At 43.2% G+C, this 27,719-nt stretch overlaps 1 protein-coding gene across 5 annotated transcripts in view; it reads right to left on the bottom strand.

The window, feature by feature from the left end:
- Positions 1–4,243: 4,243 nt before the first annotated feature.
- The window catches only part of MACROD2 (mono-ADP ribosylhydrolase 2), an 857,870-nt gene continuing 834,394 nt past the window's right edge, over positions 4,244–27,719 (bottom strand). For all 5 annotated transcript variants that reach the window (XM_065632892.1, XM_065632891.1, XM_065632889.1 and 2 more), the window contains 3 exons: positions 14,446–14,529; positions 9,560–9,628; positions 4,244–7,520 (listed from right to left, as the gene is read on the bottom strand). In XM_065632892.1, the coding sequence (XP_065488964.1) occupies positions 9,567–9,628; positions 14,446–14,529 (146 nt within the window). In that variant the 3' untranslated portion in view covers positions 4,244–7,520; positions 9,560–9,566. The remainder of the gene's footprint in view (positions 7,521–9,559; positions 9,629–14,445; positions 14,530–27,719) is intronic.

A 27,719-nucleotide genomic window follows, 5' to 3' on the forward strand; every position in this document is an offset into this window, starting at 1 on the left:
GCCCACCTGAGGCGTCTTTCTGGTGGGCAGCAGCAGCCTTGCTTGCAAATTGCCTGGTAGGAGGACTGTAGCACTCTGTAGTTTATTTCTGCATCTAGCTGTATCACAGCTGGACTGTGCCATGAGTGGTCAAGTTTGGTGTAAAGACAGCAAGGACCAAGCACAGTGGTGCTTGTCAAGAGTGATTCCATAGATGTGCCTGTGCATATGCGTTCTTCAGTGTGTGCTGGATACTAATTGCAAGGAATTTACTGTGGTGGCCAGCTGGATGCACCGGATTTCAAACAATTTTGAAAAATCGTTTGATTTTTCTTGTGTGATGGCATGTGTGCATCTGTCTGAAAAGCCAGGTGGTGGTGTGGGGATGTGAGATGTGACGTGGCCTCCAGTCAGTCCCTCTCTTTTATCACGGGGATTTTGCCAACTGAGTTGCTTTGGCAAAATCCCTCTGTCTGCCTTCTCTCAGCCTCTTTGGCCTCATTTGTGTGCAGAACCACCGGGATGCCTCGCACCTGGATATTGGCACCTGGCCCAGCCCTTGGTGCAGGGCACCTCAGGCAGGTGAGTGCCTGCCAGCCCTGACCCTGTCACTGCTATTTTTTGCAGCAGGTGTTTCACCGCAGGAAGGAAGTGGACCAGCTCTCACCCACAGCAACGGCTTGTTCTGTGTTCCAGTGGGCCTGCGATGGGGACAAGCCACAATTCAGAAATAGATTTCTATTGCTGATTTCTGCAAGCGCTTTGTGACGAGAATGCTGCAAGGCAGCAGTAGAGCCTTCCTTCCACTCCACTTTGTTTGGAGAACTGACTTCCCCTGGTCGTAAGGTGGTGGTGTTTGGTTTGGTTTGGTTTGTGGTATGTTGTGGGTGTTTGTTTTTGTGTGTGTGGTTTTTCTTCTTTGTTCCTAGACTGTGCAGTTGCTGTACAGCCCAGAGCTCTCCTCTGGATTGCGTTACATGAATCTTGGGCTAGTTGTAGGAGCTCTTCTCTTTCTGTCAGTCCCTTGTAACTACTCTGCACAGCACTGTCTTGCTTCCCATCCGTGGGTGGATGGAAAGGGATGTCATAGATTCATTGGAAGTATCGGTGCATCCAGCAAACCAAACCTGCGACCCACCAGCCCACACACAAGGAGGAAAACGCTGTTAAATTGTTAGAGGTTTTTTCCTTCTGTTTTGGAGTGGGGTTTTTCTATGTGTTTTTTTAAGTAGGAAGGATTTCTGGGCAATGAAAGCTGCATTTTGTGGAAGTTATGCTCAAGTCATACTGAAAAGTTACTTGTAGTTGGAAGCTAATGCATTGTTTGCTTTCGAAAAGTTTTCTTCTGTACATACCAGGCTTTCCAGAAGGATGGGGCAAGGGAAGGAGCCCTGTGAGAGTTGTGCCTTCTGATGAGGGCTGGTCATGGTGCAGGAGGGACCTGGCATGCTCTGGGGCTCTCCTGCCAACGGAGGAGCACGCCTGGGTCCTTCAGACCTCCAGGGTAGAGTAGGGGCTGGGCTTTTGTCATTCCTGGTTCTGTAACAGGTGGTTACATAGGATGTGACACCTCTCAGCTTTGTCCATTTATTGGAAACTGCTGATCTAAAATGCTGAGATTAAGTCCTTTCTGGAAAGTAACTCTGTTCTCATTGCAGTTTGCAGCAGTGCTGGAGAATCAAGGAGCCTTGGACTGGAGAACAGTATCAGCAGGTGACAGTGTCCATGAGAGGTATTCTGTCACATTGGTGAGTCTGCAAAATGGCACAGTTATGTTCTCCAAAATGTTAGTGCTGTGTTCTCTGCTGTTAAGTGTTTCTTGCCTGGTAGTGATGGAGTAATTGTAACATGAAAAACTTTATTGCTAAAGTGCTGGTTAAAGTAGCGAAGCACGGAGGTGAGAAAATAAATAGGCTGGCCAAACAAAATGTTTTTCCAAACTCCCACTCCTTTCTCTGCATTATCAGAAGAGATGGACATAACAACATGTTATGACCTCTGGAGCAGGAATAATATGAGCACAGAAGAGAAACAGTGAGATCAACCAGTGTGGTTATGACTCCCACCACAAAAGCCCTCCTGCTAGGGATGTAAATCAGTCCTAAGTTGCTGTTTATGATGCCAATAAGTGTAATATGATGCCAGTAAGTGTAATAATGAACAGTAATGAACAGTAAAACCATACAATAAAATCTGGGCTAAATGATTATCATTTTTGAAGATAGTAAAAAAAAAAAAAAAAAAAAGAACTAAGGGCGGGTAAAGTGAAGGTGAAGGGAGATTGATAGATACTATGTGACATATATATTTTTTCTCGATTTTATTAAACTAACATACTACATAAAACCCAACTACAAGAACATACTCTACATTCTATAGATTTTATATGCAATATAGACCCTATTGCATCTAAGACAATTATGTAAGTACTGTATGTGACCATAAAATGTGATGTATTTATACTAAATAGTTTACATAGTGTAAGCTTTGATATATTGTCATTTATTATACCTCATTATAGTAGTATTGTTTATTACATTATGTAACATATGTTGCTAATGACATATACAGAGAATATAGCATGATGTCATTACTCTATAGTATGATACCCATATATTACATATAGGAATAGTACGCATATCAGAATATTATAGCATGGAGACTATATACTACATAAACTAGACTATTCTGTTCTGTTCAGATATAGCACCTAAGTTACATATAAACTACTTTAAATGCCACTAACAATATACCGTGTTATAGGAAATATTTTTTTACATCATATTAAGCAGTATGTTATCTATAAAGTGCTCTATAACAAAGTATTTGTAGTAGATAGCTGGTAGAGGTGTAGTAGATATCTCTGGATAGCTGTAGAGAGATATATAACTTCATGGTAGAAGGTACCTGTAGGGCATATGTTACATAGTATTATACATACAAAGTATTATATATTTACTTTGTATTACAACCTTCACAGAGTGAATTAAAAGAAGGTTGTTCTAAAATACACAGTTTATCTAAGAGAATTAGATCTATAATACTATACTGTATACCATTTAAAATATATTAACTACACATAATCTAATACATAGTATATAGTAAATACAGAATATATACCACATCATATTATGTAGTATTATGTCATACATGCTACTGCATACTACATATACTACATCTAATATTCTCTCTTAGAGCATATGCTATCTAAATCATGTATTTTAGATGAATTGTCTTTTATTTTTATATATATATGTATACACGCACGTGATGACGCAGGCAGAGACTCCTCATCCAGACAGACCAGGGCCATGCTTGGTTCATGGGTCTTCGCTGCTCATTTCAACTGTCTTGATTTCATCTTTCTCTGCTCCATCTTTGTTTCTGCTTTTATTTCAAAATTAATTACCTGGTTTGCTAGAGAGCAGGGGGATAAAAGAAAAGAAAAAAAAAAAAATTCAAGTTTAGGCTTACATTTTTCCATCCAGAAGGCTTCTTCTAGTGAGCAGGTGCTCAGAAGCTGGTGTGAAACAAGTAGGAGTTGCAAGTGCATGGCCCAGACCCAAACGGCTCCTTGGACTCCGCAAAACTGCTTCCCAGGCTTGTGCTGAAAATACTAAAAAAAGCTTGCTCTGTTCTTCCCTGCCTTTTTGCACCAGTGCTAATATTGACTCAACACCATTTCTAAGGGGTGGGGAGACTTTTCTCAGTCTCCTGTCCCAAGCACCCTTTACTGCTGATGAAAATCAAACTCCATCACAATCCTGTCCTGTTGGTGGGGCCGTTTCTAGGTGCGATGTGTCCAGACACATGGGCCTGGACTACAGAAACCTCCACTGCAGGAGCATTTAGGGGGTGACTGGGTGCTGTTTCCCCTGCAATCTCACAACAGCCTCATGATCTTCTTGAGCACACTTACCTGGCATCACGAGAGTCCTGGAAAGCTCCTCTTCCACCGCGCTCTCCTGCTAAAACAGCCGGAGGGGTTTTGTAACTTCTCTGGTGCAGCAATGGGGCCAACAGTGCAACCTTTTTCCCTCCAAGCTGCAAAATCCCTGTTCTTACCTTTTAGTGATGCTGTCCAAAAACCCTTCCAAGGTATCTGTTTCTCCACCATCAAGTGAACAATAAATTTAAATGAGGACCCGGCTGTGCATGCTGGTGATTGCACGTCCAGACCAAAACACTGACAACTGAAACGACTGCTGCATGATCAGCACAGTTAGGAGAGAATAAACACACAAGTGGCATTGCCTCATCTTCAGGACAAGCTTTATTGAAGTTTTGCTTTAACAAACGTTGTATGTAGCATGAAGGCATTGGCTCTTTAAGTTTTCCAATGCATGGCACAGACAAAAGGAAAAATAACAGAGGCAAATTCAGCATGTAAATGACAGAGTACCGGAAGAGGCATGTGTTAACCGATATAGCTGCTAGACCATCTATTAGAAGATATTTTGCAAGCAACAGTCTACATTTCTTTGCATTGAAGTAGAAACATATTTTTGGATTGAGAAAATTATCTTTTTTTTTTTTTTTTTTTTAAACAACTTTATATCACAAATGTCAGGGTAAGGCAAATCCTGGATGAATCATATGATAAAAACCCCTATTTCCCAAGAAAATAGATCCACATACTCTGTTAGGTTTGTCATTTTAAAAGCAAAGCTGGCGTGCACTGCATATAGAGAAAAGAATCTTTCTGTTGTAGTTTTTTTAATAAGTATATTTTTATTCAAATGCCTAAAGCCAACCAATGTTAATTCAGAGAGGGACTTTCTCAGTGCTTTATAGAAAGACTGACAATCGGCAAACGCGTGACCTGGTGCTACAGACTATGTCTCAAACATCGCCTTTGGGTGTCTGCACGTGAGGAAACTTGTCCTTCATCAGAGCGGTCACCAGCCTAACGGCAGGGCTGAGCACTTTCAGACCCAGGAGCCGCGAGACAAAGCAGAGCCTGATACTTGGTTTGCAAACACAGTACCAAAGGGCTGCTATTCTCTTTACGCCACCTACCGCAAACGTGTTTTGGGTTTAAACCAAAATCCATGCCAAAAATCCCTGCAGAGTGATTCCCGGCCTGACACTTGCTCTTCTGTGGAAGTGCCTCCCTGCGTTTCTGCAGCCCTAGCAAGAGTGGCAGAGGCTGCAGTCAGGGGCACAGATCCAGCCCCTGACTAACTTGCTCTGCTGAAGAACTCGACACTGCCAAACTCTATAACCCAGTTTCTGACTGGTAAAAAAACCCCAACAACTCAAAACAAAACCCAGACAGATGATACACACATGGCTGCAAATTGTTGTGTAAGGACTGACTTAACCACCTCCTGCGTTTCCTTGCTTTACATGCCCTACCAGGGCTTCACACTTTGCTGCTGCATCCTTGGCCAAAAAGGTTCATAGTTTCAAAGACTCGCTGCTGTTTGAGGAAAAAGGTTAAATGGAAAGTGCAATGAAATTACTGTCAGGGGTTAGAGTGTCTAATTTGATGCATCTTTGCAGTTTTTCTTTTTTTGTTTTTTTTTTTTTTTAAATATCGGTCAGGCTTCACGAGGACTTTAAGGAGTCTTTGTCTCCTTGCTGAACCGTCACACCCCGGCACCCAGCCTTCTGTGGGGCTCTCCCTTTGGCCCCCCCAGCTACAACCGAGGTTGGTGATGGCAAGAGGGACGTACCACAGGTGGCTAACAGCAGCCTACAGCTCCTTTAGCATTGCTCGCAGGCAGGCATGATGGAAACAAGAGCAGAGCAGGGCACTGGATACTTTCTGTTGGATGAAGTTCAGCCCGCCTCAGATCTCCTTGACACTGCGCACAGCTCAAAGTCGAGCCTGACGAATCCATTCCCAACCCTGCACGGCCAGTTCCCTGGCTCACCCAGATGGAGGGAGCCCTTCCACCCCATCTTTTCACAGTGACCTGTGCAAAAGGGGAATTGAGAGGACAGACACCCAATGCATTCATTCCCCTTCCTCCCAAGGTATTTATCCGCTCCTGCCCCACCTGTTACAACAGGCTGTTTCCATCAATATCACCCGGTACAGAAAATATACAGAAACGTACAGGATGTGCACTATGTTGAGGCCAGCTAGTAAATAGCTATTTTGAGATTCATGTGTATTTGGGAGGAAAAAAAAAGGAACAGAATCAATTAATTTGCTTAAAATGATCAAATTATGATCAGCAGCTTTTTAAAATATGGTTTTTGCAGCACATCAAACCCCGGACAGAGGTTGCGTGCTCTTCCATCGAGTGTATTGTCTATCAGTTTCAGTTACAGCATGGTTGGGTAATGTACGTGAAACCCTTTTGTTCCTTTTCTAAAAATTTCAGTGCAGCATTTGCTGGCAGAACAATTGACATATGGTAAGACATTCTTATCCAAATAACTGTTAATTGCTTTAAAAAAAAAAAAATAAAAAAAAGAAATCATGCATATGCGATAGAAAATATAATGAGGGCTCACACAAGATACAGTGTGAAGTTGTTAAAGCCAGGAGCCATAGTTAAAGACACCTTGAACACAGAGTGCATGTTTTCCTCAGTCACTCACAGGCTCAAGGAAACATCTGTTGCCTACCTGCGCCCGAAGGTCACGCTCACAGCACTGATTTCCAGGCACGCGGAGCTAAGTGGGAAAGCGCAGGATGATTTGGGGCACCGGCTGTTCGGTGCCACGTGTGTTACTCACATGTAGGACCCGCAGAGGGACACAGTGCAGCGTGGGCTGGTCACGGTTTGGCTTTCCCAGGCCAGAGAGAAAGTGAAGGGCAGAGCTGTGGGTGATCCCGAGGCATGGGGATGGTAAGAGTTAATGCACAAACTCTGCTTCCAGCACGGACTCAAGGGAATACGGCCACGGTCTTTTCTAGCAGCCAGGGTTCGGACACAGCGACCTGCTGGCGGGTGCCAATTGACAAGCCTGGAGGCAGGCAATGTGTAGGGCTGTCTCTATCAATATTTCTGAGATTTTGGAGCATCTAGTCTTTCAAATCCCTAGGACAAGGAGGGCGTTTGTTTATCAGTGTGTGCAGATTATAATCCTCTGTGGCAATTCAGGTTCTCGATGGATATCTCCATTTATATCCTAGGAAAAAGTTTAAACAAAACACAAAAAAAAGGAGGGGGTGGAGGAGAATAAACTGGCTCCCACAGGTGGTTTGCAGACAGTACCGTAACTGAGAAAGAACATAAAGATGCTAGAAAAGGGGTGGGCCTGGAAACAGGTTACCAGTGATACGATGCAGGAAGAAAAGAGACCCAATATAAGACTCACAGTTCAGAAGAAACTGTTGTAATTGCAGGGATAATTGCAAAACCTCGTTAGAAATGGGAAGTTATGTTTCTTTTCAACAGGCTTACAGAACGAAATGCAATGAAGAACAAAGAGAAATTAAAGCAAAGAGTCATTTCCCCAAAGCTCCCTCCCTCCCAACCCGTGGAGCATCTCCGTGTGCTCTTTTCTGCCAAGAATGATGCCGTAGGATGTCAGTGCCTGCCCATCGGGTTTCCTCAGGTCTCTCTTCTCCTGCATCCTTCCTTCACCGCAGCAGGGGAGAGAAAAGAAAGAGAAAAGAAAAAAAAAGGCAAAATTTCAAATGTCTGCACAGAACCCAGTCTCATCTTTCTAGCACAGATGCCTACTACAGTTTCTCTCCCTGTCACATGCACAGCACATATATGTGTCACACAGTTTATATCTATAACAGCCACTATTATCCCTATAGCAAACTGACTGTGCTCATTAGGGCTTCTTGGTTTTCCACAGCACTGTGCTACCTGGCTTGATATCACAGACCCGCAGCGCTGGTGGGTGCTTTAGTGCTAGACGACAGAACATATGTTAAAACCAACACAATAAAATACTCATCATACTAAGCAAAGGGTATTCCTCAGCTCTGAAAGACCCTAGTGAGATGCTTTGAAGTTTACCAGGCTAAACAGTGCTCCCCGGGGACCCGCTCCTCGTAATTAAAACAGTAGCAACAGGGTTGAGAGGACTTTGGTAGAGAGCTGAGAAGGATTCGATACCTGCTTCTAGTCCTACACATGCTATTAAAATGCTGGGCGAGATATGGCGTGCCCCGGCTCTGGCCCCTTTGCTTCAGAAAGGTGCCTTGCAGCGGAATTGAAGAGATTTATTCATTGACTGCTAATTGTGGTATTATTCCTGTGAACTCCGCCTTCGTAAAGCAAAACGACTCCATCAGTGTAGATGGGGTTCTTAGGGACATGGTTTACTGACAGCGTTGGGTTAACAGTTGGACTCGATGATCTTGAGGGTCTTTTCCAACCAAAATGATTTTATGATTCTATCATTCACAGATATTAATTTCCATGGGAAAATGCAGCATGAAACACGGACTTCCTACAGACCGCATGAAAGCAGGAGTAACTGTCAGATGTATTTTTTTAAACTGAGGAAGGGTATTAACCTTTCGGTGTATTTTTAACAGCAAGGTTTTCATTAATTCCTCTTCCTTTTTTTGATTGAAGAGAACATAAACCTAGAAGCTAGGGGAGGGTGGAAGGAAGAGTTGTGGAGGCGATATTTTAATAGTGAGGCTGCCTTCTAGTTTTGCCTCAGTACTTTTTACGAGAGACCCCATCAGGCCTATTTCTCACTCCAGCAGTACGGCAGCGCATCATCTATAAGCTGATGAGCACAAATGGCTACACTCAGTAATAAGACCTTGTATTTTAAACCCCTGTGATACAGCTGCTGCCATTGTAAAGTCGCTTTATATTTGGTCTACATGAAATCCCATTACAAGCACAAATAACACATCTTGCTGTATGTGATATTGGCATCTCGCGATAACCCTATGCCAAAGGAAACAGTGCGCATTGACGCTACAAACTACTTTTGAGGGAGAAATGGCAACTGCTTCTTGTAATTGGTGATGAGCCTCTGACTTCCTACCAAATTATTAATTTTTATCTAGGCTCTTTATGCCTATGACGAACTCTGCAGGCAACAACAACCATTGCACGTTCGTGCCGTAGCACTATCATTGAGCGCATAAAGCCATAAAAAGCTCCGAAAGGCGGCAGAGCTCCAGAAGGCAGCTCGCTGACTTTGCCTTGTTTTTCAGTGCTATTGCTACGGGTGACGTTTGGCATCGGAGAGCCAAGAGCAATAAACCCCTCATGACGTGAACCTGTTGTTCCCAGAATACAGATCATACAGAACTGAGCTCGGTTCCAACCGGTATAAATTGCCTGTCATTTTCCTAAGCAATGCCAAAAATTGTTCACTCGGTTACTCTTCCGCTCCTTATCTCGGTGCTGTCTTGCCTTCTGATGATCTAGGACCGTGCACTGTCTAAATGCATTACAGTTGCAGACTGCTACTATAATATTTACTTGACAAAGCAAGTCTACTGGATATTTTCATTTCTTGGTGTAATACAGGCCACATGAGATATTTTCTTTTCCTTCGTATCTTTTCTTCCTTTTTTTTCCCCTTTTTTGGTAAATTCTACCTTTAATTAAGGTCACTTTTAAAGCAAGTTTTCAAATAGAAACAGAATGGAAGAAAGGAAAATGGGTGTAAAAAATAGCCATAAAGGTCTTACCTGTTACTTAAGCTTCCCGCTCTGTTTCCATAGGATCATTTCTACTTTCAACTTGACTATTCATTTCAGCTGAAAACAAAATGAGATGGTCATCAAATTCATGATACTTGTTAAGTTTATCACGTTGAGTAATAACTGCTTTGAACCAATCTTTTTTTTTTCCCCATTTAAAATTGTTAAAAAATAAAAAATAATTTAAATAGAAGGCTTAAACTCATTTCAGCATGGCCTTTGTCAAAAAGATCATCTAAACTATGGCAGGTGTGATTGGGCCTATCTAGGCTAAATATAAAAGTGTTACTTTAGCACCTGCATTTTTAAGATTGGTATTTAGTATTTGTTCTGCAATGAATATGAATACAGCTATTTGTATTAAGACTTTTTTTCTTTCTTTAACTTTGCTTTATGTTATCAACTGCAGATTATGAGTCATTTGACATGGGTGATGGGGAAAACCCTCAAACCTAAATGGGAGATTTGGAAACTAAGGGAAGATGGGAGTGGGGAGGGGAAAAAAAAAGCCAAAAATCAATAACTATGCTACTTCTAGCCGGGCAGTATGATCTCTTTGTGAGTCAATATCATGTCAATACACCTGTTGGCGTTTTAATGAACTATTTGTAAATTATGCATCATCCATATGCAGAACAGATACCGTAATGGCTTCCTGGATGTATGCAATGAATAATAAGAAAAGTATCGGCTCCTGATTACGGAGCTCTGATGCACATCATATTTAGCGATGTTGTGTTCTTTACGTGCATTTGCATAGCAAAGACAGGATGCTTAATAAAAAATCATTAAGGGAAGGCTGCTGCGCGCTGACAACAGCAGCTTTTCTCAGCCTCATTATGCCGGCCAGTTTCACTGGCTGGGCTTTCTGAAAATACCATAAGGCTTCACTTGCATTTTACAGAGATCTCCTGCAAAAATAAAGCTTGCTTTGAAACCTGAGGTTAGGCTCCATCAGCACCCTAGATGAGGACGCCTCCTTCCCCTTCCCTTTTTTACAGCTATGAGTAGTCAAGCCCCATCATGGTTGCATTAACACTGGTCAGGACAGGAAGGTCTAACTGAAGGATAAACTTCTGCAGACTCCAACAACAGATGTCACTGTGAGGCCACCTACACAATCCTCTCGATTTAGCTGGAAAATAACATGGGTGGAAGAGCTGCCACTGGGTACGGCGGGGATGTGACTCCCAGCAGGAGTCAGCGTGAGAACGACGTCGTTAGCCCTGGGCACGCTACATGTGATTGCATCGCAGGTCAAAACTCACCTTCTCCCCACTAAACAATGTTTTTAGAGGTGTTAAACTGCTAACTTACATTACTGGTCTTTTTGCATCTACTGTAATACACTACAACAACAAGCAGCTCAGCAAAGCACCCAAAGGTCAAGGAGGCTGCGCATCTCCTGAATTCAGTTTTACCCATTCCACCTTTTGCAGCTTCGTACAGGGCTTTTTGGGCCATAAATGAACATTTCTGTGCAATGGAAATGGATGTTAGTCTGCACTCTCCCTTCCTCTTTTCCCTTAAATTTTGGCCTGTCAGGGAGGACCCATCTGCACCTCCTCTTGTCAATCTGCGAGCTGCTTTAGCAGCTCTCAAATTATGACCGGGGAAGGATTTATCCCCAAAAGCAAGCGAGTTTCCCTGCAAGAAGAGAAGAAATAGCCCAGCACATAGTCCACATCTGTCAAAGCGCTACAGTTGCTGCTGACCCGGTGGATGTGCCGAGGCATCCGCCTCTCCCCTGCAAGAAAGCTGCGTGCTTAAAGGTCAGGTAGCCAGCGGACACAGGGCTGCATCTAAGTAGACAAGACAGGCAAACGGGAGACTGGAAAACCAACTTTAGCATCATCTGTGAGAGAGAGAGCGAGCACATTTCCCCACCCTGGAATATTATACTGTAGACCCAGATGGCAGATGAAAGCAAAATATTACTGTCTTGATTCAAACAACAGGAGCTTGGCCGGACTCTTACTTGCAAACATAACTTACTTCTTCAGCCGCATCCCAAACAATGTTTTCCCCTTGTATCTATCTGCATAACTTGGCTATAGCATATTCACCTGTAACTCCAGACTGCCTAGAAAGAAAACCATCTATTTTGAATTCAACCCACTGTGTGGTGATGAAACACATGCAACCTGTTTACTTGGTAGTCACTTGTTTCTTGGATATTTCATCAACACCAGAAAAAAGCATGAGGGTGTTAGCTGTTGAGATCTTCCTTTTGTATTGCTTTGGTGAATCACAGGAAGGTCAGGTTGCTGACGGTGCATTCATCAGCCTGCAAAAGCTTATAAAGAAATGGGAAATTTCAGGTTTGACACTGCCTTCATCTTTTTATTTTCCCCTATTGTGTCAGCAAGTGAGGAGGCAGCTTTCCACAGGCTTGCAATAAAAAAGGCGAATGAATAAACCCATTATGAAAGGAGTGAAGAGTTTGAGCTGCCTAATACCAGTTGGAAACTAACTTCTACCTTAGTAATCTTAAAGAGCTTTGCTGGTGTAAAACAACAACAACAACAAAGCAAAACAAAAGGCTGCCGGCACGGAAACACGATCTAGGAAACCAATCACCAAAGGTGGGTTTTTCTCATCATTAAAAAAATACTAATCAGAAAATCTATCCTGGGTACAAGAAATGTAATATCCAGGGGTCTTTGTTCTGGTGGTCTATGGAGATTGCCAGCAGCAGCTGTATCTCTGTATACGCATCCCTATTCAGGCTTACCCTCTGACAGCATTCCTTATGGGGAATCACGCCCAGCTTTCAAATCGTAGTAATTTCTGAAATATATCACTGTTACAGCCCTGCCCACTAGATGAACCAATACTGAGATCCACCTGAGCTATCTACACTCTCTGCATTTCTAAAGCACTTTTCATTGTGACATGGTACATGAAATTAAAACACAAGAGCCAGGCTGCCAAGGGGTACCTGATGATATATGCTTGTGCTTTCAGCTGTGAAGAGATGAGCTCTCCGGGGGCAAAGGAAGGGGACCACAGAAAAAATAGGCAATTTACATAAAAATTACTGTCAAATGGAACCTTTTAGATTTTTTTCCTTTTTAAAAATCTCAACTAGTAACCAGTACATAAAAAAATTTTAGGGCTTTTTTTTTTTTTTTTTCAGTGAAACTTAACTCTTCAGCGAAAACAGAGTATAGGGAGTTTGATCCTTTCCCTGTTCTGATTTATTTAAACGTGTAATACACATCCACAAGAAAAAATATCCCGTAACACAATCCCAATAGCAACTTAAGCTGTAGAGAAACAAAGACCTCCCTGAACAGTGTGGAGTACTTCTCTGCAGCCTTGGCAAACACCCTTTTTCCTGACCTCGCATATAACTTCAGAATTTCAGAATTTCACAGAAAGAAAGCTACAAGATGAGTTATATGTAGAAGACCTTACGAGATAAGCGAGATTTGAAACAAAGAAACCTATGGCGATTGTCATTTCAGAAGCTGTCAGCTGATCCAAGAGTTATACGATTGCTCTCCTTCCCAGTGGGAAACCCCTCAAGATATTATTTTAGTAAATTTGGATTTGTTTTCACGAAGTAGCCCAGACCATTGCAGGGATCCGAAGTTCAAATATTTTAATGTGACTACAAGGTTTTGGTTGGTTTGTTCAGGGGCTGAGTAGAGAAGCCTGGTTTGGCTTTATTCTACACACTTACTAGAAATAGCATAGTCTCTAGTATTTTTTTAAAAAAGAAAATCCATTATGCATGCTTTCTTTTCCTATTCTTGCAAGAACTTCCCTACAGGCCAGTATCTAAATCAGCCACCAATTCAAAAGCTGCAGCACAATCTGACACCAGAGAATGGAAATCAGCATTAGATTCTTTGTGCAACTAATCTAAAAAGAATATAATTGTTTTGTCTTAGAAATGTAAAAAAAGTATGCCTTGAATTCATAGTATGTCAGCACTGAAGAGGTTAAAGGAAGAATCAAAAATCAAGTCTCTGCTACAGAGAGGGGTCCACTTTATGATAAGAAAACAAGGACTGGAACCCCAATTCCAAAAGCACTGTGTCTTGGAGCAGTAAAGGGGGCCTTCTGTGTGAAAACCAACAAAGCCCCCTGATGTAGCTTTGCTAAGCTCTAAGAGCCCATCTAGAGGAGCAATAAGGAGTTTGTCTCACCAAAACCTAAGCACTGGGACCCTGATTCCATCCAGGATTTCTTTACACACAGGAAGAGTCCAGGAAGCAATTTTTCTCAAATTAGGCACTGCAGAACTGGTGCAGCATCCTGGGACTCAGCCCTTGCCAGGGCTTTGCCAGATGACAGCTGGGTCATTGGCTCACTGAGGTGAATAACAAAAAAATTTCACTTCCCAGTAAGGAGATTTGGGTTGAGAATGTCCACAAACCTGACCGCAATTGCTGTTGGCTCACCAAATCGTGACAGTTTTATCAACAGTAAATGCTCTAGGGAGAGAACTTCCACCTACTACCACACTGAGCTCCGCAAGGACGCTGAAGGAGGAGGAGGAAGGGAAATCAGCTCTGAGCTGATGAGTTCAGAGTGGTTATATAGTCAGTGCTTGCCCCGTGATGGAGTTGGGCACTAGCACAGAAATTTTCGGACTATTGATTACAACAGGCCTAAAATACTGTTTAGTTAAAAGGCAAGCAGATTGAACATACCAGTTGAACACATAAAGCCAGTCAACTACATAAAGCAGGGCTATGGCACTGAAAGGTGCTTCCACTCAGACGTCCAAGACAGTAGAGATTGTGTCAACTCTTGAGAAGACTCGGTTGAAGAGATTATAACTCCTAATTTCTGGGGGGAAGTGTACAAACAAGCATGCTACGTATCTACTTCAGGACAATAAAAATATTAGAACAACATACCATCCTTATTTGAAACATCTGCTGCTTCGCATGCAAGGTCAACTTTCATAGGCTCCGCAGAAGTTCCCTCTTTCCCTTGCACCCCTATAAGACAAGCCAAAGAAGGAGAAAAATCAATACTTACAGTACCCGATTAATGTATAATTCTCAGACTCCGCATGCCTGTTTTCTCCTTTTTCTTCTGGGACGCTCTTACCTTCATAGGCTTTGCTGCTGTATGGTGGCAACCATTAGAGGAAAGGGCAGAGGATATAGGGGGAGGAATGTGGTTTGAAAATAATTGCTTGAATATTTGTAGCGATCTGCACTCTTCTGACTGGGATTGTTAAAACCACATCATGGTGTGTGCTTCTGCATCCCTGCCATTCTTTTCTCATCATTTTTGAAGAATCCCTTCTGCTCATAAAATACGATATATGATGGGGACCTAATCACAGTTATAAAGTTTCTCTAGCTAGCAGAATAAAAATAGATACAGTGAGAGTTCAAATATAGTCAGACATAAACCAGAATTTGAATTTGGGAAAATGCATTTTATCGCTGTAACTCAACATTTTTATCTCCTTTGCCTCAGGCTTATCTGGAAGCTTAGATTCAATCTCCTAATAATATTTGAAATGGAAAAAAAAAAAAAGCAAGCGTTTTTGCTGTTTTGTACACAGTCCTCCTAATATTCTGCCATTTAGAGTGCTGAGAAGCCAATTTTTAGTTAATTTCCATCATGCTACTTCTCTACTTTTGTGGCTGCTCTAAAGCCTGTTGCACCCGCCCTGCGGTTGAACTATAGGATGCCAGGCTACTGGTTGCTCAACATGTATCTACCACTGAAGTTCTCAGCCCGTTTCACTTTTCATCGTATCTGCAAGCCAATGTCACGGAGACTTCAGTTTCCTCCGTGCTCGCTATGTTGGCAATGCTATTCTCACAGGCAACTGGTCCTACCAAGCATCGACATATTAAATCAAGGACCCAGCACATACAGAAACCAACAAAAAATAACCACTGGAAAGCTCAATTATCCATCTCAGGGAGCATGAGGGAAGTGTGAAGGAAGGCTTTACAGTGATGGAGACGTCACCCATCGTTTTAATAGATCTTACTTCTACTGCAGAAATCCTTCAGTGTACTGTCGTATCAATAACTCCACCTCTTCCTCACGGGTTTAAAATCACCTCCCCGTACAAACAAAACGTCTGTAAACATCTGTGACTGTGAACTCGCATGTCAGCAAATGCCTGAGATGGCCCCTTTGAGGATGCATCAAATCCCTGATGCTTCTCTGGGGAATTCAGGAGAGCAAGAGAGGTTTTCTCCTGAGGTTCCTTACGCAGCAACAAGCCTAAGCTTTCCCAGGACTCGCCCATGGCTCTTTTTTGGCTCATGAAAATTTTAAACCCAGGTCACCCCATCGTGGAAGCATGCACACATGGCAGGGAATTGTCAAGTGCAAGGCTGAGAACACATGTTCAAAATCCCCACCTGACTTCTCCTAGCAAAATCAACATGAAATTTGGGTGACTATCAAAGCATTGATTTAATCAAGGAATAAACAATGAAATTCAGGTTGTGCTACATTTTGATTAGCTGGGGGAAGCAAAATTTTGGAAAAATCAACTGTCTCGCCACGAGTGCAGCCTTCAGCGGACACAGCCCTTCCCACCAAGACACTCAGATACCTGACTTAGGGATTTGGAATCCCTGCTAATTACCAACGCATCCCGACTGGCAGCTGATGCCTCTGAATCCGACTTTGCCTCCTCTAAGACACCGTCAATTAACCAAATAAAGCAGACAGGTTATGTCTTGGCTCCTGGTTTCTCTAAGAGCCAGAGATCCCTCGTCGCTCCCCTGTTGTCAGCCCACGTGAAGCTCCCAGTCCGTATCCCAAGATCTCCCGTTAACCAGCCGGCACGCCTGGCTTCTCCACGCTGCCGACAGGCTTCTCACTTTCCATTTCAGAAATCTCTCATGCAGCTGACAGGTGCAAAGGATTATTGGCATGGCACTAGGTGAAGACAGAGCCTAATTAAAGAGCAGACGTTCCGTGCATACACGTGTGTGTGCACACGTGTGCACAGGTGCTAATTACGCCTGCCGCTGTAGGGACGAAAGCAGAAGGCGTTGAGGGTGCTCAATACCAAAGCCACAGGTGAGCAACCCCAGAGAGAGGCTGGAAAGAGGAACAACAGCAGCAGTAAATTTGCAAAATTACTTTTTATGGTTTAAGGCCATAATCATTGTCAGAAGAAAATGTGTCTTCTGCTTTTTCATGTTCTTTCCAAGTCAGAATAGCTGATTCCCCATCCCTTCTAGGATGGGATTATGGTCATACCTTTTTTTTTTTTTTCCCTTTGAATTGTGTATGGTGATTGTTGGATATTGTCAGCAAGAAAATGATAGTGGGAAACAACGTTCAGGGACAAACCAGGCAGAAGATATTTTAAACCTTAACAAAGCCAGGCACTACTGCAAACCTTGGGAGGAGGCTTGCACATTCTATCATCCAATTTTTGGCAAGACTTTCAAACTCGGTTCATATAAATCTGCATTTCTTTCCTTGTTCTTGTGGGTGGGGAACAGGTGAATTCACTATACTGCCACGCATGTGGAAAGGGTATTATTCAAAAAGCTCCTTCCCTGTCGTGCAGTAAAATCCAAGTGCCACAAAGAAACGAGCCCATTTCACATAAACAGCAGAACTCGATCAATACCAGAACCACCTTGACAATCAATTTATTCTAAAGGCCTCCCCCCACCCCCTTGTTTTGATTGCTCCAGGTTAGAGCACAAAACAAGCGAGGTATTTTGGGTCTCTGAGCAGGAGCCGAGAGTTACTGAAGGGGAGGGAGCTTGGGAGAAACCACTTTCAATTTCAATTACCATTTCCAATTGCGCTCCTGACAGAGCTCATTACCTGAGCCCTTGGCAGGCTGGTTACACAACCAGCCCGGCTCTAAGTGACAACAGGCTTCTGGCACGGGCGAGGATGGCTCCCTGCCTTGTGAAACGCATCAGACCAGGAAGACAGAAATCTCTCTGCTGTTATTTCATCTTTTTTTCCTCCTCTATAGTCACAATCTGTCAATAGTTCCACACGGTTACAGCTAATACACTGTTCTTTCTCTAGAGAAATGTGGTTCCAGATTGACGTGTGATTCACAAGACTGACATGAAGATGTGGTGGTTGTTGGTACATTCGCATCAATTTTAAAAGTGCCCGAGTACAAAGGTCAAACGTCTATTCTTCACACCCCTGATAAATCCTAATAAGTAAAAAGTGTAACCCTCCTCCTCCTCCCTTTTGCACAAGGTTTACATCTATTTGAAGTGATAAAAGCAGGCAACTATGCAGGCTTAGAAGCTGTAACACAGAGCGATCCATAAAACTCATTTTTACCTGATCATCAGCAAGGCTTTGGCGTGTACTGAAGAATGCCTTTGTAATCAAGGAGAGAGAGGCAGGTTCCTCTCGCAGGTAATTCAAAGCAAAATCCCAATGCAGTCTCTTTCGAATCGATGAATCACTCTTGGAAGGTGCCTGAATTAGGTTTCTGCTCCGAGCTGCCCACCTTAAGGAGCTTTTATTTCTCTGCGGAGTGTTGAGGGAGCCCAGCTCTCTCTGCAGAGCCCCCGCGCCGGGTAAGGGATTGTCAAGTGGGCTCTGAATCGGGAATCTGGATTTCTGCTATTCGCTCCTAGCTTGTTACAAGCTTGTAGACTAGCTTGGAGACAAACAGAAAAACAGACTTCACGTATTCGTGAGTTCTGTCAGCGCCACCAGGCAACACCAAGATAACCGAAATCTTAAAAATTTCCCAATTTTAGGAGTCTTGCAACTGAGTGGGAAATCCTGGCCCTAAGATCATTCTGAATATTTGAGGAAGAAAAGGGTTATCAATAATACAACAGTCCAGGCAACTACTATTTTTATAGGCAAAATGGCAAGGTAATTCCTGTAAGATGTCTGCCTAGCAATTTTGGGTGTCGCCATGGGAATTTCAATAAAATACTATCCTGACCATGGACAATTTGCAACCAGGAGAAGTTCATTAATCATAAATTATTTGTAGAGCAGTTGCTTCTACTCATGAAATATACTTTGAAAAAAAATCACCTCTGTCATTATGCAATACGAAAATCCAGATTTCCCTGATTCATATCCACCGAATAAAATTTATTGTTTTGCATTTAGCTGTAAATATGCTTTCCCTAATTGGGAGACTCTGAGAGACAGAGTGTGGCAGGGTATAAATGGAACCTGACAGAAACTCCTTTTGAGTTGGTCTTCCTCAAAGCAGCAGGTCTGCAGTCAAAGACTCTCCTCCTTAGACTGGTCATCTAAGGAACATTCCCTGAGGACTGAGGCACCTCACTGACCTGGTAAACAATCATCTGGGTACCCTTGAGAGTCCTCACTTTGACACAGAGCGGGAAGATGCACATTTTGAATCATTACTCTACAGTTCTGGGATCTAATCGCCTTGAGATTTGAGTCGGTTGTGTAGTAACTGAACGCCTAACCGGTATCTGAACCCGCACTGTATAATGTTATCGGAGCGATGAATAATTTTGGATGAACCCCGTAAGTAGTTGGTTTCTGTTAAACAGCTCTCATTAGAATAAAGTCTGTTCGGAGCTTGTTGCCCACCTGAATTGACTTTTGAGGTGCCTCCGTGACACGGAGTCTCGTTAAAATCCAAATTTCTCTGGTTAAAATTTGAAGGCACCATTTTTCATCTGCAGCAACAAAAAAGGCTGACAGAGCTCTTCTGACCCACAGCTACATTGTCTTATCTGTCAAAACCAGTTCCATTTTTCTTGCTCTGTAAATAGCCAGAGCTATTTTTTCCTTCTTCCCAGTCACTTCACTGTAGCTCTTTGCTAACGTGACTGTCAAGCCTTCATGTACTTTGTTTACCGCTGTATTTTAGTAGCATTATAAATGTTGCTTCACTTAGAAACTGAAGCTGTCAGTGATACAAGGGCTCGGTTTGACTCCTGTGCGACACCTCCATCTGGAACGACTGACCCTTTTAACCAGACCAGATTCTACCACATAAAACATTTATGCTGTTTTCTTGCCTGTCTCTCCATGCAAAACCACCCAACCTGCTGCCCTCGGGGCTCTAAAACAAATGCAGCAATTGCGGTCTGTTTGTACTTTGTTATGTTCGAGTTGGGGGGCAGGTTTTCCCTTTCTGCAGCGTGCAAGTCGAGCACGACAGCACCAAGTCTGCGGGAATGACACTGCTGCAAAGGTGCCTCTCGCTAATCAGCGTGGCTTCGTTAACAAACATCTCCATCTGTTAAATCAGGAATATTCTACCTTGATCAGAAAAAAATGCCCAGCAATTAGACACCATAGAGATGAAAAGAACACTTGATGCTGCAGATTTCAGAGGAAGGCGTGCTGGCTGGGACAGTAGCTTTGCTTTCGAAGGTGCTGAATGCTATTTCTTAATGCCAGGCGTGGGCTGCCCCTTCGTTGTTAAATGGAGTGTTTACCCTCCCTTTTGGCATTTTGGCTTTGTCTCCCAGAGTAACCCAGCGCAATGAGGCTCCCCATCCCTCCAGTGCATCACGTCGGCTCTCTGTGTTTGTGCACACAACTGTACCTAAAGGCGTCGTACTGCTTCCAGCCACTGTTATTTCCAGCTCAAGCTGAACCGCATTTTATTTTTAACGTGATTTAAGTGCCTAAGATCTGCTTATCCCTATCCCCTTCCAGTCCTTTATTAAACATACTCTTAGTAAATCTCATTATGCCTCCTTTTCCCTAAAGGTGGGAACGGGAGTGCGGTGAGGATTGTCTCCCAGCAATACGGTCCATAAGATCCATACAAATTGGGCGTCTCTAAAATTGCTAATGCCCATCAGGCGCTCTTTGTATCTTTTGTCTCTCTGTAACCACAAGATAAACCCGCACACAGCAGGCTCTTGATGAATACAAGCGCATTTCCCTTTAAGGAAAGCCTCTTTTGAATTTTTTTGTTCTTACAAAGCCTTAGCTGTGGAAGAGGCCACGTAGCTGTTTTCCAGATGCTCTTTCGCTGAAATCTCTCATCAGAGAAGTCTGCAGCATGGAATATCTGACATAGGGCACCCAGAAGCCTTCGTCGCATTCCTCAGTCACTAGCTGTTAACACAACTAAAATGTTGTCTGTTTATATTCAAACTAGTAGATCACCTGTCCCAAACAGCTTCCAAAGCCCTTATGCTCCATTTCCCTGCCTACAAATAAGGCGGATATAGCATGCTCAGCGGTATTATGAAAACTGAAGGGATTCTGAATGAATAGAAATGGCATGATTATTTACCTTTCTTTCCCATTCTGTCATTTTCCCTGCCACCTTCAATCGTTTCTGAAACTCCTAAGTGATTTGGTTCAGCTCCTGATTGCTAGCTTCCTGCTCCTAAAAGATGTGAGGAATTACAGCACTGGAGGACCCTTTCATGTAAGCTGCAGGAAATCTTCAGGTCTCCTAAGGCTCAGCTTTCACCACGGGGAAATGATGCTGGGCGTTCAGAAATGCTTCTCTAATTCCATGGCCATAGGAATTAGAGAATTGTTCAGCCTGCGGAACAATTGCTGGCTGCCAGAATGATACCTGCGCATCTCCACTCCCATCACAACGTTATTTTCTCGGCACACTCACCATGCTCATTACCATGTACTTAGTCTGCCTCCAGCTGCCCTTGCACAGCCAGTTTAATTCCTCTGCACCACTAACCTGGGATGAAGACTCAGTCCTCAATTTTGAAGAACTGAGTCAGGAGCCCAATGGTTTTAATAGGCCTTGCTCTCCCCTCCAACATGAACAACTTAATAGCTTGTGCTGCCACTGGATTTTCCATCAGCACATACTGCGCCTCTATTCCATTTCAATCTTGCGTTCGCTGTATTTTCTAAGCATTTCAAGTTATCTTGAAGCAATGGCAGCAAAGCAATAGACCATGAAAGCAAAGAGGTCCTAGATCTCCTAAGCAGGCCAGATTTGTCACAGAACGCCACACTGTTTCTTTCAGAAAAGGGAAAGAAACTTTCCATTCCCCTCCAAAGGGGCTGCTCCAAACAGAAGAGACCATGCCAGTCCTCAGCCCTCAACAGCTGCTCGAGAGCTAGGTGGGTGCTGGGAGTGAATAGAAACTATATTTATAAAAGAAATTATAAGGAAAGGGTGGGGAGGGAGATGATAAGAACCTGACACAAATAGCAAAATTTCCCCCAAAACTGAAAATTAGGAAAGTTTCTTTCAGACAAGCACCCTCATCTTTTTCCAAGTCCCCACTCCCTGGCTACAAAAGAGCAGACGATGGGGTGAAGAAGCACAAGACAAAAAAAGGCTTCGCCCGAGTTTCTGATAACGTACAGGCAGGGCTGCTCACCCTTACGGCTGCAACCATTTATTTCTGGGGTCACCGCTTCCGAAAGAGATTACCACAGAGACAAAGAGTAGCCTTGGAAAATATCCTGTTCAATTCCTTTTCAAGGAGACTATTGCCAAGTATATGAAAAATAAGCTTCAAAGTAGCAGGGAACAGCAGACGCGTAAATGAGGAGGGTGTACGGATCTAGCTGAAAGACAGCAACAATACATGGTGTGGTAAAAAGACTCTTCCCTGTTACTTGTTCAGAGACCACAACTAAAATTTTGCAGCTTAAAATAAACTACAATATTCACCACAAGGAAAGGCACATGAGGTGCAACATAGTTCTGCTAATAAATGGGACCTTACAGGTATGCTGTCATTTTCAAACATTTTGTGATCTAAAGATGCAACAGCCAGCATGAAAAATAAAAATCAATTAAAAAAAACTCCAAATGCTAAAAAACCCCAAACTTCAATAAAAACTTGGATAACCAGAGGTAGAGTATACAACACGTCTAGCTGAAATGTCTTGCTCTTTGGAAGGAGTACTCACATTTCTAAAAGCTCATCGCTCCCGATGAAGAACTCTGTTTTAATTTTCAGAAACCTGTTACCTTCCTAAAACAAAGCTGAATGTAATACAGAACTCATTTGCTTGAAAATAAGTAGTAACTGGCAGCGCTCAATAACAAAGACCTTACAAATGATACTTATTGTATTTTTCCCCCTACTGAGACACATGTTTAAGAATGACCAGTTTTTGAAAATAATGTACCTTTTTTTTTTTAAACTGAGCTCTGTTCTGACTCCTTCAAAGCCAAAATTTTACAGTCAGCTTTAACTAGACAGTGATAAACACAAATCTGCTATAAAGGACTAATTTTGCTGCTGAGCTCCTCACCTGTTCCAGTTCTCAGCGCTGTCATTTCAGACCTGGATGGTGACTCATCAAAAACATAGCAGATGTTCAAATAAAATAATTTCTGTGCAAGGGCAGTAAGCAATTTTTCATAAATGGCTGGGGATTGTTTTCCCTCTGTAAGGAAGGGAACAGCCGGGTGATAGATGGTGGTGCGGGATGCATTACCCAAGCGATGCTCCCCGTTCTGCTCGGGAAGTGCCATGTGCCCTGCGGAGAGAAACCATCGCTAAAAATCTGGCTTCTGGAGGTTCATGTGGCTTTTGCTGTCAGAGGGTGTCGTTAATGCTGATTGCTGCCCCCATTTCTTGGGTGAAAGCCTGGCATCCTCCTCTACAGCCAGCACCAGCCAGCCTCGAAGGAAGGAGAGGGAAAACAAACATATTGCAGGTGCTGTATTACCTCCTAGGCATGGATGCCATTTTTAATTTCTACTGATGAATATAAAAGCAAAAGTCTGAAACAATTACGTGGAGGAAGACGTTTCCCTAGGAAATAGCAAAACTGCATCAGAGCAAGGGGTGGTCTGACCTCTGGCTGCCCTACACCAGGAGGCAATAACCACGTCCTCCTCTAAACACAGAGCGTATAGAAATAAGCCTCGAGAGGACCAAAATCCCCAAATCACAGCACTGCTAGAGGGCATCACATGCTGTCTACTCCCAAACCAAGACGAGCCTAAAAGCACAACCTAGCTACTACTGCAGGCACTTAGCTCCATGGTGGCAGTCGTGTTCTCCTACTCATTTTAGTGGAATGTCTTAAAATTCAGCTTTTACCACCGATATTTTGGGGAGCGAAGGTGGTGCAGGGCCAGACAGTAACAGCGTAGCTCGGGTTTAACACCTGAAATACCCACCTGTCCTCCTGACACCCACCTCCTCCCATGAAGCCAAGAGTTATTTCCCAAACACTGACAGGCAGAATGGAAAAGATGACTCCTGTGGGCTGCTTTTGGAAAAAAGTCATCCAGCAGCCTGAGTGTCATTCTCTGCACCATCGGAGTGTATCACCACGTGATGATTGGCTTGGCCGGTATTTCCTGGCAAGGCTAAAGACTGGATTGATGCTACCCAACCGCTGAAGCTTATTTGCTCTATTTCTTGGAGAAAATGTTAAGACCAAATTCAAAAATTCACAGTGTGAGGGTAGAAAAATTTTGCCCGCATCAGAGCTTCCAGAAAACCAATTTTGCGGGCCAGGAAAAAGCAAGTGTCAGTACTGGCAGTCATACACTTGCTTCTCCTCCTTGTGGAGAGCCATTATGCAGTGTTTTCTAAAATTCTAAATGTTCTTTCTGGCTCACAATGGGAAACAACACTAATATGCATCACAGGGTGTGAGATAAAATGTGCGGCGCTATTGTTGCCTTTGATTTGTCTTCCATTTATATCAGCTCTCGGTAAGAATTACACAAAGACAGAGCTGCAGATTTTTCTTCTCAACTTTTTCACATTTCATCCTTTGTTTGGTTCATAAATTCTAGGGTCTAACTAGGACGTTACATCAGAGACAGGAATTTACATTTAGATAACATAATTCAAAGAATATTAACAACCATAATCCTCCCCCTCCAAACGGCTCTGAGTACTCCCCAGCTGATCTCAGCTTTGTAAAACAGGGATCTGCCTTATTTGCTTTAACCTGAGCATTTCTTTTTCCTTCTCCTGTAACCTAACATTCAGGTCTCTCTCTCTTTCTTTCTCTTTTTCTTCAGCTCAGACTAGGTGGAGAGGGCAAGTACTGAGGGCTGTTTTGTCTCCCAAACAGCTTTATTCCTAATTACATTTTCCCTTGTATGAGCTCATTCCAACTGTTTGAAGAGGTCCATCCTGCTGGTATTGGTCACTCTGGCAACTTCATAAGCAGGAGAACAAGGGGTCAGAAATTTACTCTAGGTCCCACACATGCCAGAGGCTTATTTGTATCAAAATTAAGTAAATTCCAATAGGAAGTTAGACCAAGGCCGGCTTAGGACATTGGGTACAAATTGGAGTAACTCATTTGGAAAGCTTAGGCACATTTTTCCTCAACCTTCACCTCAACAACCATTTTCCTCAACCATTTTTTCCTCCTGCCTTTACTCCAAATTATTGAAGATTCCTCAAACTATCTTGAGGCACCAAATAGAAACTGGAGGCCAAAAATCTGAAACACATAACAGAGTTTGAACAAAAGTCTTTAAGAAAGGAAGCAAACTTTCAGGTTTTTCTCAATATGTTTCTTATCAGATAATATGCTTTCAAAAAGACCAGGATTTTTCCCTTTAGCACTGGAGATCGTATCCCCTCTCTCCATCAAACAGTCTTTCAACACAGAGGTTGTTCTAGATGCCAGAAGACATAGGTCAGTATTTTAAAAAACAGGTGACTTACATTAGGAGCTCTTTAAAATGGAATTTAGATCCTGTTTTTTCAAATGCTCCAAGTGCCCAGCAGCTCCAGGGGGGTTCAAGGGGTCTCACTTCATAAGGTGTTTGGGATGCGCTCAGTATTTTTGAAAATCAGGCCACCTATTTGGGATCTTACACAGAGACTTAAACATTCAGTGCCAATTCTCACTGCACTAAGGGTGATACCACCTCTCTAACCCATGCTTAGAGAGCTCAGTGACATTACAACTAACAATATGGCTTTTGCCTTCTTTTTCCCACAACAGAATTTACAGAACTGTTAATAAAACCTGTGTCTATCACAAAAACGGGCAGACTCTCGAGTCTAACAAGATAACTATAATTTTCCTTGAAGCTATTGAGCAAGTCTATACCATCTCCCCAAATCCTCTTAATAATTGATGGCTAACACAGGTTCTTTACAATGAGGTGTCCTGAAGGTCGGCCAGAATACAGCAGCCAGTGCTGCGGGGTACTCGGAAATGCCACATGCCATAGAAAAGTACCAAACCCAGGCTGGCACGCTGCAGTACTTAGCCCTTCCCGTAATGCCATCCCCTGCCATGAGGTGCCAAAAAACTGAAAGGCTTATACTTGGGATCTTAGTGCCAAAGTCAAGACCTCTGCCAATTAAGCCAGAAGAGAATAATTGTATTAGCGGCCGATAGCAGAAGATTTTTGCCCCGCTAAAGGAAGATGACATGCACACATTAAAAGCACTTCCTCAAGCTAAACTCCTTCGGATCGCTGGATTTGGACCACGTTTTACGACTTATTCATAATGAAGCGCTGCTTAGCTCACGAACTTGCAGATGCCCAAAGCCTTTTCATTATACAGCTTTCAACTATTCCGGGCTTAAAAAAAAAAAAAAAAAGAAACTGATATAGTGGTTCCAGCCTTGGGTCAACCAGCAGCAGCATCTCCCCTCTTCTTCTCCTCGAGTCCCCACAGCTGGAGGACAACACCGGACTTTTGCCAGCACATGGCACAAGGAGGAGAATCAGAGGCTGCAGACGGGCACTATTTCTCATGGTCCACGTCTGCAAGAATCTGAACGTCGGGGTAAGGATTGCCACTGCCCACAGTCTCCACAAATGCCTCAGCGTCTGTTTCATTCACAGAACTACTGAAGCTTTCAGAAGAATGCAAAAAGGGCTAATCCCCTGGTGCAAGGGACTTCAGCCTTGGCAGACGTTTTCCCAAGAGTCACAGATAAAACTGAAGGATTCAGCCATAAAGGATTAGGAGTGGTGTCACCTAGAATTAAGTCACTGGCCTTGAACCGTGCCTTCGTTCAGCCCTGTCAATTGCAAATTTCACAATCTTAAAAACAAGGTTTATTGAGTTTCTTTAAAAATACATATATATCTTGATTTCCTGAATAGGTTTAAAGGTCTAGGCAATTCACGTTAAATTGTTTTATAGTTTCCACTTTTAAAAACCATCAATCTGACAGTCTGAGGAGACTCAAACAACTTCTCAACTGTGCACAGGATGTTTCTTATGTATACAAGGAAAGCAGAGAAATAAAACAAACACCTTGCATGGCTCTTTTCACATAGAATCTATTTTAAATACTACAGACGCTCAAGGGGAGGGCCCGTTAAATCAAAAATAGGTGGTCTTTGCCTAAAGAGTTTGTAGTTCACAGCAAATCTAGATAAATATCTTGCCTACTTAACTTTGTTATTCTGATGTAAGCACCTATAGGAGGTCCCTCCATGAGATGTGCTTTAAGTTAAAAGTCTGTGGCCTTTCACTTATCAGTTATAGAGATTATTTGGGGTGGTAGGGAAGAAATATGCCTTGTGCCTTAATGGGTTGTGAGGGTCCTAAGCACAGAGTACTATTCATGCTCACCCTGATAAATTCTGCTGAAATTTGGGACTGTTGTGCAAAGCTAACTTGGATTTAAGCATTGTGCAGTACAAACTGATGAGGAATTTACATGATGGAGGCTAGCCAGCATTTACACATGATAGCCAGAGGTTTTAGGTTTGTTCCAGGAATACGGTCTTGCAAAAATGCAACAGCTGAATAAAACCAAACCTTACCTAAGCCTCAAATGTGGGGAAAGAGAAGGAGAGGGTAAGTCTTCATGACATGCCACGTCGTGCGGCACCTCACAGAAATTTTGGTTGCTTTGCCTCCCACCATCAAAGCTCTTGAAGGTGCGTGGCTCAGGCTGGACACTGGCTGGGCAGTCGGCAGCAGCCCCAAACCACGCCAAAGCCACCGACACGATGCCAAAGCCACCCACACCACAGCCAACAACACCATGCCAAAGCCGCCTACACCACGCCAAAGCCACCCACGCCAAAGCCGCCGACACTGCGCCAAAGCCACCCACGCCAAAGCCACCCACGCCATGCCAAAGCCATCCACGCCACGCCAAAGCCACCCACGCCAAAGCCACCCACGCCAAAGCCGCCGACACCACGCCAAAGCCACCCACGCCAAAGCCACCGACACCACGCCAAAGCCACAGCAGCTACTGCATCCCGCAGGCAGCGGGTGGTCCTGCCGCAAAAGGAAACAACTAGGAAGGCACATGTGGAGTTGATAAAAATATTTCTAACAAAACCTCTTCC

This window comes from Caloenas nicobarica, chromosome 3, assembly GCF_036013445.1.
Source record: "Caloenas nicobarica isolate bCalNic1 chromosome 3, bCalNic1.hap1, whole genome shotgun sequence".
Lineage (NCBI taxonomy): Eukaryota > Metazoa > Chordata > Aves > Columbiformes > Columbidae > Caloenas > Caloenas nicobarica.